A 10,416-nucleotide genomic window follows, 5' to 3' on the forward strand; every position below is an offset into this window, starting at 1 on the left:
TTACCTGTGGGTCCTGCTGAGAATGGCTGGATTTTCTCTTAGATACAAAGTCATTAACCTTGGGAAGGCTGGCAAGTTGCAGCGCACTGCTGAAAAAGATTTCAGCCGAAGATTTTTTTTCTCCCTGCTTTCCTCCCTGAATATGTTAGAGGGACAAACAGTCCACACTAGAAACATGCACGTTTGTATTCAGCCAGTGCGGCTCAAGTTATTTCCATTCTTTGAAACTTTGATTAGAAAAGGATTCATGCAGGCTTGCAGAAAGGTGCAGGGGGCGTCTCCGACGATAATGTTGTCGAGCTAGATTCTGTGTACGTTTGACAAACATGTGCCACAACCCGTAAACCACAGTCGGCCAAGTGCACAGAACCCCAGCTTTGGGGACCAAACCACAGAGATGTAAAAACACTAGGAATGCTTTCACATCTCGCAAAGACCGCTATAGAAATGTAAAAATCACACAGATGTAAAAACAATATAAATGTCACCCCAGTAACAACAAAGGTCCCACATAAAGATTTTAATACCCAATTAAGCAGCTCTATTAGTGTCAAGGATATCTGTATTGGGATGCCCCCCAGCCCAATGTGGCAGTCAGCTCATTAAAAAGGCCCTGGCACTCTGCCGAGGTGTGTAATGCCTTGCAGGGCGTCAGGGGGGCGTCGGGGGGCCCCTGGCATGATGACAGGGTAGTGGGCACAGAACATGGGTCCCCAACTAAAGGGCTCCCGATAAAAAGCATCTTTTGTGATGCAGGCTGTGCCCTGCTGTGCCCTGCCTCCCCAGGGGCTGTGCCCTGCTGTGCCCTGCCTCCCCAGGGGCTGTGCCCTGCTGTGCCCTGCCTCCCCAGGGGCTGTGCCCTGCTGTGCCCTGCTGTGCCCTGCCTCCCCAGGGGCTGTGCCCTGCCTCCCCAGGGGCTGTGCCCTGCTGTGCCCTGACTCCCCAGGGGCTGTGCCCTGCTGTGCCCTGACTCCCCAGGGGCTGTGCCCTGCTGTGCCCTGACTCCCCAGGGGCTGTGCCCTGACTCCCCAGGGGCTGTGCCCTGCTGTGCCCTGCCTCCCCAAGTGCTGTGCCCTGACTCCCCAGGGGCTGTGCCCTTACTCCCCAGGGGCTGTGCCCTGCCTCCCCAGGGGCTGTGCCCTGCTGTGCCCTGACTCCCCAGGGGCTGTGCCCTGCTGTGCCCTGACTCCCCAGGGGCGGTGCCCTGCCTCCGCAGCGGCTGTGCCCTGCCTCCCCAGGGAGGTGGTAGCTGTGGATGAGGCAGGGGCAGAGACACAGGGAGGTTCTGGTGAACGAGGCAGCAGAGACACAGGGAGGTTCTGGTGAACGAGGCAGCAGAGACACAGGGAGGTTCTGGTGAACGAGGCAGCAAAGACACAGGGAGGTTCTGGTGAACGAGGCAGCAGAGACACAGGGAGGTTCTGGTGAACGAGGCAGCAGAGACACAGGGAGGTTCTGGTGAACGAGGCAGCAGAGACACAGGGAGGTTCTGGTGGGTCCATGAGGAGGGGGGGAAGCGACTGAGAGCCAGAACACTCTGCAGCTTGTTTGGTTTAGACTTGTCACTGAGTAACACTGAGCAGCCAATAGACTGATACTTTGACTGGCTACCCACCTCCCCATTGGCTCATCATAAACCAACCAAGACCTTTCCTTGTTCTTGGAGAATCTGGGAGAATGGAAAGTTTATTCAACGGCTGAGTTACACCCTTCAGGGTGAATTGAGCAGTCTGAATCTGAATCTGAATGGGAGTCAGGTGGCTGAGCGGTGAGGGAATCGGGCTAGTAATCCGAAGGTTGCCAGTTCGATTCCCGGTCATGCCAACTGACGTTGTGTCCTTGGGCAAGGCACTTCACCCTACTTGCCTCGGGGGAATGTCCCTGTACTTACTGTAAGTCGCTCTGGATAAGAGCGTCTGCTAAATGACTAAATGTAAATGTGAATCAAGAACAGGGCAGCAAATTTCGCCGGGTAGTTTGTAATATGTGAACTTGGATCTCCACCCAGTGGCTGTTTATGCTTCAATGCTGCCAAACATCTGAGGTCATGTGGAAAACGGTCAAACAACTGTGGGTCCTCCCATGTGATAGATGGACATGGTGCAGCAATGTAACACCACCAGGTCCACACCCTTCCCACCCTGATTCATAACGACACTTATCCACACCACTGGGGAACGTGACATAGCTGATCTGAGCTCCACAAAAACATGTCTTCCACCAGTCAGCCAGGGGGGGGTGAGCCCAGCTTAGTATTGTATTATACTGCAAAGGATTATCTAACCATTGCTAATTCTAATCTCAAATATTAAAGCCCAAAACCAAAAACACAGGAATTCGGTCCTGAAAGAGCATCTTTGTTATTTTCTGGGCTGTGGTGAACATTTAACCCGCCACCAGGGGGCGCCCAACATGCTCAGTGTCTTTCTCTCCCCCTCTATCTCCCCCTCTCCCCTCTCTCTCCCGCTCTCTCCCTCTCTCTTTTTCCCTCCCTCCCTCCCTCCCTCCCTCCTTCCTTCCTTCCTTCCTTCCTTCCTCCCTCCCTTCCTCTCTCTCTACTTATTTCTCTCCCTCCTAGATTGCATTGGGAGCCATTTTCAGAGCCATGTCTATGGGATGCAGCAGACAGACTTCACATGTGTACAGTGTATATAGATGGCATGTTATTAATGACAGCATGCTGGTATGCACTTTATCGTTCACAACATACACATTGAATCCACTGATTCTATAATGAATTCACAAATCAATGCAAATGTACACAGGGTCAAAGTGTTCAAATATATCAAGATTAGAGCAGGCTTCTGAAGATTTTTATGAAAGCTAAAAGTTATTAGCCGGCACTGTTAAACATGTGCGTAGTGGACTGACTGGAACGTTTGTTCTCTCATGCATCCACATGAAAATCTATTAATTAAAACAGTAAATGATGGGTAAATTTCCTTACCTAATGTCTTGTGACTAATACAGTATCTAGTGCGGTATCTGAACACTCTGAATCTGCACCAAATCTTTAATTATCAGTCTGAATTCCGCTGCCACAACAATTCATAATTTCCAACTCAAAGGTTTTTTGTAATTGAAAATTAACTAGCGGGTAAAAGCAGAGACTTGGCCATTTGTCATGGCTGCTTGCCCGGTGAAATATCTACCGGCAAAATGACAGGAAGAAGCGATGTATTTTCAACGTACAAATATTTGTTACTGTGATTGGTCTTTCTTTGGAGTGAAGATAAAAGGAAGTCAATATCCCCCCCCCCCAAAAACCCTAATTGTTAATCTTTTCATATTCCCTATTTTCACAGGATGAGTCATCTCACCTCCTCTGCTCTCGTAGGGACAGACAGATAACTGCGGCCAGATAGATTTTCTGTTTCGATGACGTCCTCTCTGAAACTAGTTTAACAGTAATGGATGATTTACTTTTGGCTCTTGAACACAGAACAGTCTCATTACCTTGATACTATTTACAGGATATCTGAATGGGCTGGCAGTTAGCTCTGATTGCTTCCATAAATATTTACTGTCACGAAAATCACAGTCCTAAAACTTTTCTATTTTGAGTGCGGATTGAAAATTACCCAGGTTGGTACCAAGTTGTCAGATTCAGAAGAAAGGAAGATACATTTCATTTCAAAACCTTCATGAAAAGGAGGTTATGAAACGTGTATTTATGTTTGAGATGAAACAAAAATACTCAGACGCACACTGGAAGTCACACCATCCATTGATGCTGCCGCCCTCAAACAATATTTGGTCATGAAGTGATTTTTTATTGTTTGGAATGTAACGTGTGTCACTGCCTTACCATCAAATGACTTTTCTCTCCAGAGAAACCGAGGTAAGTTCAAGAAAAAAACTATCTTAAAGTTGTGTAATCACAGAAAGTTGCATGAAACTCACAGGCGCAAGTTATCCCAGTCTAATTTGTCCTGTGTGTCTCATGTACATTTTCATCACAAATAACCTACATAAAAACAGTCTTGTTGATGTTCCTCTAAGCTCACAACAGCCTAATGTATCAGCCCTGTGGTCTGTGCCCAGCTGCTGTGATGACTTCCTTCCTGACCAGCCCTGTCTTTGGGACCCGGCCTGCTCTGCCAAACACAGCAAGATGGAAGTGGATGGATGACAGATTAAGAGGAAGCGGGATGTGCTGTTGATGGAGCAAAAGTGAGAGTTGGGGAATGTACAATCCCCAAAACTGTCCCCTTCAGCAGAGTCGAGGCCTTGGCTGACTCCCAGGCGAGGATGAAGCTTTTCAGGGTTTAGAAAAGTTCAACTGCCGCTCACAAACTGAGTTCAACTGCCGCTCACAAACTGTGAGTTCTCTCACCAAGCAATGAGCGAGACAAACAAAAGGTGAAAAGAGACAATTTGTTTTATTTTATACAAAATATGTTATGACATATACAAATGCAGTTAACCAATGGTTGTTGTCAATCATTTAAAAAAACTGATTACGTAAAAATAAAATACCATACAAATACATAAATATGACATGATCTATAAAATATTTAAGCAGGTTTACATTAGTAGACATGTATTAGACTTGTATATTACACAATCAATACAAACAAAGCTACCACAGACTATAATGTACGTATGTGTCACCACACACGTCTTCAGAGAACAAACCAACAGAAATGTTGCATTTGGAATTAGATTCACATTGAGTTTTTCATCCACCATTTTGTCCAAAACTGTTTCAACCACCATTTTCAACTGTACATAACAGCTAACTGTAATAGTAGTGTAGGCCACAGGTCAAAACAGTACAAATTATTTAGCAGAGTGGAAGCTGCGCAATCAGTGCTAGACTTGTCAGTGTTAGGCAAATACTTGCCCAAGTTGTAATTGCTCACACAAATCAGACGCTAAACACCCGCACGTTATTCATATTCTTCTTCCTGAGAGATCGTCTACCAAACGGCCTGGTTTTCCGTGGTTGTCCTCCTGGAACCAAGAACACAAGCATGATCACACACTCACCTGACACACATCTGGACAACAGTCCGTAACACACACAACACACCACAAAGAGATTTTGAGCAGCCGCCATTTGTCGTGTCACATCACCGTTTGACGCCTGCAATTTGTTGTGCAGGCGTCGATTATGAGATTATGCAGAGATTATGTACCATCAATTGTTGTGCAAGCATGCAGGATGTTAGGATGGCAGAAGAGGGGTGTGTTTACTGTCATTTAAAGGTGACAAAAAAGAATATTCGCTAGACTGCCTTCAAAAAACATTCCAACATTCCAACTGAATTAAGATCATTACAGGAGATCAATCTCTCTAAAAGGAGATTGCAGCTGTGGTGGTGCTCGGGCCTACAACAGGCGGTTGGCAGCGTGTAACAGTAACCATGCATGGACTGGGTCTGCAGCAGTGTGTACAGAGGACAGGATCCAGCGGCAAGATACTCACGGAGAACACAGACGTCCAAACAGCTTTGCCTGGAGACAAAGTTGTTGCTGCTCCCCCCACAGCCAGAGTAAAGGAACTGCTCGCAGGTCTTGGTGAGTGAGCTGTAGTGGTAGCGAGGGATGGAGGCGGAACAAGGCCCAACATCCAGCGGACCCAGACACAGCACTGAGGTGGCTGAGGAACACAACAATCAGCTGTTACAGAGAGAGGGGTTCTTTGGCTCTTCGAAGGAGTCGTTATCACAATTATTATGTTTTTTGAAGTTACAGAGGTGTGACATGTTGAAACGAGAGGAGCGCAGAACAATGACAGAGAAATTAAATTGTTTTCTGAGAAATTGACAATGTTCTTGTATTTAGGGAAGTTGGTTGGAGGTTGGTAGCCTGAGAGACAAATGGACGTTGACTCTCACCAGCATTGTTCCCCCATTTCCTGAAACACTCTCCTCAGTCATTACATGTTCTAGTGAGGTTCTAATATGGTATTTTTCCCCACAAATGGACCAATTTAGTCAGGATGATAAGCCATATCCGATCTTATTTCGGTTGCATCCTCTTCTAGTTCTTTAAATCCTTCGCTCTCACTTGAAGTTATATAAAATGAGCTTCCATGCATCTCATCTCATTTAAACAAAAAAATAAGAGAAATAATCTTATTTTCTGTCACACAACAGCACATTGAGGATACTGCTGATGCAACTGTAGTTAAACTTCTAAAATGGAGAATGGCTGCATTAAAAAATACACCCTTTGTAAGATTTTTATGAAGAATAATTAAAGTGTTACGTGAAAAATGTTTGATTTCATCCACCTTGAAACGGTAACGTTTGTTTGTTTGTTTTTTACAGTAAAGCCAAACTCCTTTCTGCTTCAATGGCAGACGTTTCACATAACACTTTACATCAGTGCTCGCACACCGTTCTTACACAACCGTAAACTCTTCCGTGCAAGTACATTGTTTCTCCATTGTGTAACTGTAATTCCCACCCACACCTCCCCTGCCGACATACTTTTCCGCGGCCTGCAGTACTCCATGCAGGACTGCGCATCATCGAAGCGGTTGTTGTTTCCTTGACATCCCCCATAATTGAAGGGTTGGCATTGCATGGTGGTCATGTTGAAGTGGTAGCGTTGGAGGAGCGCTCTGCAAGGGCCCTCCTCCTTCTGAAACCTGCAGATCTGGGGAATCTCTGAGAGCGAGAGGGGGAGATAGTGATACAATCACATCAGTTAGGGTTTGGATGTACAAACTTTACGTTTGTTTTGGTTTAGAGATGGTGTGTGTTGTTGGCGGTTGCTTTACTTTCTCTTAAAACGTTTCAAAGATTTACCCGCAAATCGGAAATAAACCCTAACTTTTAGTAGGCTAAACCTACACAAGTGTGATGTATTTGCTTAAAATGCTTACTTGGTATCTTCCAGCAGGTTTTCTGACACTCCTGAAAAGTAATGAAGTTGTTGGCGTTTCCAGCGCACCCTCCATAGCTGAAGTCCTCGCACTTCTGAGTGATAGTGTTGTAGTAGAAACGTTGGACATCACCTTTGCACGGTCCCTCGTCCAACTGTAGAAGACAAACCTCTGGTGGGGAACAAACAGCATGTTGGTTGCTTATACGATATTACATTTAAAAAGTTAGCGTACGCTAGAAACATTAAGGCAGTATATAAATAAGAGAATAGCTTTAACGTCGACGCCCATTGCCCCTGATAACGGCAATTGGCTTTCAGCGAGTAGAACGACACACTTCATCGCAAACACGTCTATTGTGATTTAATTAGGTTAGGAATATGATAAGGTTTACCTTTTGGTTGAACGGCGAAAACGTGACAAAGTGTCGAGAGGAGCGAGATAACCACTAAGACAGACTCCATTTTGGTTAGTTGGAACTTTTACGCACGACGACTCTCAGAGCGCTGTCTTATACTCGTGTAAAGTTTTCCCATGGGAATTTATGGGAGGGCTATAATGACTCATGTAGGCTATTGAAAAAAACTGGCTACATTACTGTAATATGGATATGGTGATGAACTTCAGAACGTCATCACGTACACAGACATTTATTTACGCAATGTTTATCTGGCGTAAAGCCAAAGGTGTGATGAATTGCGAATGAAAGTAATTTGGCCCCTACTAGAAGGCTATATGCCACCTGGGAACCAATTTTGTGGAATGACGGTTTGAGAATGGCGGGCGGGTGAAGATTCACGGTGATTAAGAGACGGATCATCACGGTTTTGTCTTGCTTTACAGCTCATTGTCAACTTGTGGTCTTTTCCATTCATTTCGGATTGAAAACAGATGTAGACTGACATACAAAGCCCATTTGTCGTTTTTCACGCTACCAAATATTGCTTTATCTCCAAGGAAATACCATGTTGTGTAAGAAGAAGGGCTTGTCCCCTTCCTATGGTGTCACCCTCAAGTCCTCTAAACACACATCCCATCTAACATTTACATTTAGCAGACCTCTTATCCAGAGCGACTTACAGTAAGTACCGGGACATTCTCCCCGAGGCAAGTAGGGTGAAGTTGCCCAAAGACACAACGTAATTTGGAACAGCCGGGAATCGAACCGGCAACCTTCGGATTACTAGCCCAATTCCCTAACCGCTCAGACACCTGACTCCCCGCATCTAAGCTCTAATGTCTTTATTTCTGTAAGACTGTAACGATCCTGAACTTTCAGCGAATTTATTTCACAACAATCTTGGCTGTACTGTTATTCACCAGTGCTTCCGCTTCGCACGCAGTAACCTTAAACCAACCTATGCCAATTATTGAATGCTCAACTGAAAAGCCTGCCCAGTGCCCACTCGTTTCTCAGTGAGGCTAAGTGGTACAAGCGGTATGCAACTGCAATTATAAATCAATGTTCAGTAGTAAAGAAAAAAAATCGAGGCTCTGTAAACAATGTGACCATTGCAAAACATAATGTTAAGCATCAATAACAGTCAGTTAATGCTGTTAAATGCTAATTATCATCAGAATACTCATCAGAACGTGAAGATGTTCTACACGTTTTGACTATTTCACTTTCTGAGGGTTTAGGTGTTCCGTGATGCACGTGCCGTGTGCGTTCCTTTGATTGCAAACTAACAACACTTATATAATCTGGCAAATAATTGCTGCGGTTGTTACATCTGAGACAATGGTGTATCCTTCACTGTGACAGGTGTGGAGTAAACACGGATTAACCTTCTCATCACAGTGTCCCTCCCCTTGACCCATATCTGATACAGGGCAGGGAAGATGAATATCTTTTATGAAGTAACCTTCATCTTAGTCTTTCTAGTAAAATAAAACAGCCAAACATTTGACCAGAATCATATGCTGTCACCAGTTAAATTACCTTTTTCTATCAACAGTACTTCAGATACAGAAGAAACTGTCTGGATGAAATAAAAGGTCTTGAAATAATCTGATTAAGAGATTAAAACTGTTTTATACAGATTACTTTATAACCCGGATTGAGGGAGAGGACAGGGATTATTTCGAAGTTTTGCAGGGAAGAACACATCTCCCTGTGAGCAGCGGTGAGTCATTTTCTTTTCACAAGTAGATTCATATTTATTAAGTATATATTTATCCATATATCTTGATAAATATTGAATACTGAGTGATTTTCTTTCCTGGAAGATTAGTATAGATTTATTAAGTATATATCTTTATCAATTCATAGTATAACATGTATCAGTCATGACAATGGTAGAGGGATACAGTATTTTCTTAACAGTAAACAGGCTTTACAGTACTCCTGTAAAGCCTCAAGATATTTCAGTATCTGCAATTCAGTTTATCAGCTAAATCTGAGATGGTGTAGTCACATTCATATTTGTGAGTCAGACCATCCTTAATGAAAGTGGATATTTCTGTCTGTCTGAACTCATTCTGATAGCATGCAATACTGCCCTTTCTCTTCCATAGACCATGCCTGTCATCAACATGGATGATTTGACGGACTTGGACAAGGCAAAAATGGAAGTAGACCAGCTCAAAAAAGAAACTAAAACTGAAAGGGCATTGGTAAGTTCCAAACTGCTGAAGTGTCGGAACTGAGAACTAGTTTTATCCATTTAGTGAGAGCATGTGCTTGACATTCTATGACAGGCACACCTGTCGCTATATCACCAACTTGACACCACACTTTTAGTGTGTGATTGTTGTTCATGATAACTGTGATGTAGTTAGCAAATATTAGTGACTTGATGTGTTGGGGGTCAGGTGGCTGAGCGGTTAAGGAGTCAGGCTGTTAATCAGAAGGTTGCCGGTTCGATTCCTGGCCGTGCGAAATGACGTTGTGTCCTTGGGCAAGGCACTTCACCCTACTTGCCTCGGGGAGAATATCCCTGTACTTACTGTAAATCGCTGTGGATAAGAGCATCTGCTAAATGTAATGTAATGTAAATGTTGCTGGTTGTTGCCATGGCAGGTTTCCAAGTGCTGTGAGGAAGTGAAGGACTACATTCAGGCTGGAGTGGAGGAGGACACCCTGGTCAAAGGCATCGCAGAGGACAAGAACCCCTTCAAGGAACTGAAGGGTGGATGTGTTGTCTGCTAGAAGCTTCTCACCTCCCAAAACCCTCTCTAACGCCCAGGGAAATTCTCCAGCCAATTTTACTGAAACATCGGAGCACCAATTGCTTACCAAGAAAAAAATTAAAACAATTAATATATTACCTTGTAAATACGTTTCTTACCCCCCCCCCCTCCTCCCCCAACTGTAAACATTTTTTCTTCGGTCTGCTCTAGGCTACTTTAAGTATTATAACTTTGTATTTCCTTTCTACCCCCAAAGTGATGCAATAAAAAAAGTGGTTTTGAGGAATTCTTGTCAAGAGATTTGCTATATGGTCTTTTAAAGTGCTAATCTGTCCCTTTTTGGTCCATCTCTAGACTGAAGGTCAAGCCATGTTTTAGGCTATTAATGGGTAAAACCCGATGTTATTAAATGAGCTTGTTTACAACCACTGTAATTTACCCTGACT

At 44.2% G+C, this 10,416-nt stretch overlaps 2 protein-coding genes across 2 annotated transcripts; one reads left to right on the forward strand and one right to left on the reverse strand.

The window, feature by feature from the left end:
* Positions 1-4,363: 4,363 nt before the first annotated feature.
* Positions 4,364-7,409, reverse strand: tfpi2 (tissue factor pathway inhibitor 2). Its single transcript, XM_062486743.1, has 5 exons — positions 7,233-7,409; positions 6,839-7,009; positions 6,441-6,620; positions 5,432-5,605; positions 4,364-4,956 (listed from the first exon to the last, which is right to left on the reverse strand). Exons 1-5 carry the CDS (start codon positions 7,300-7,302, stop codon positions 4,871-4,873), a joined length of 681 nt encoding a protein of 226 aa, XP_062342727.1. The 5' UTR covers positions 7,303-7,409; the 3' UTR covers positions 4,364-4,870.
* A 1,460-nt stretch (positions 7,410-8,869) lies between these two features.
* Positions 8,870-10,398, forward strand: gngt1 (guanine nucleotide binding protein (G protein), gamma transducing activity polypeptide 1). Its single transcript, XM_062486752.1, has 3 exons — positions 8,870-8,964; positions 9,356-9,454; positions 9,861-10,398. The coding sequence occupies exons 2-3, from the start codon at positions 9,359-9,361 to the stop codon at positions 9,987-9,989; spliced, it is 225 nt and encodes a 74-aa protein (XP_062342736.1). The 5' UTR covers positions 8,870-8,964; positions 9,356-9,358; the 3' UTR covers positions 9,990-10,398.
* Positions 10,399-10,416: the final 18 nt, after the last annotated feature.

This window comes from Osmerus eperlanus, chromosome 20, assembly GCF_963692335.1.
Source record: "Osmerus eperlanus chromosome 20, fOsmEpe2.1, whole genome shotgun sequence".
NCBI classification, from domain to species: domain Eukaryota; kingdom Metazoa; phylum Chordata; class Actinopteri; order Osmeriformes; family Osmeridae; genus Osmerus; species Osmerus eperlanus.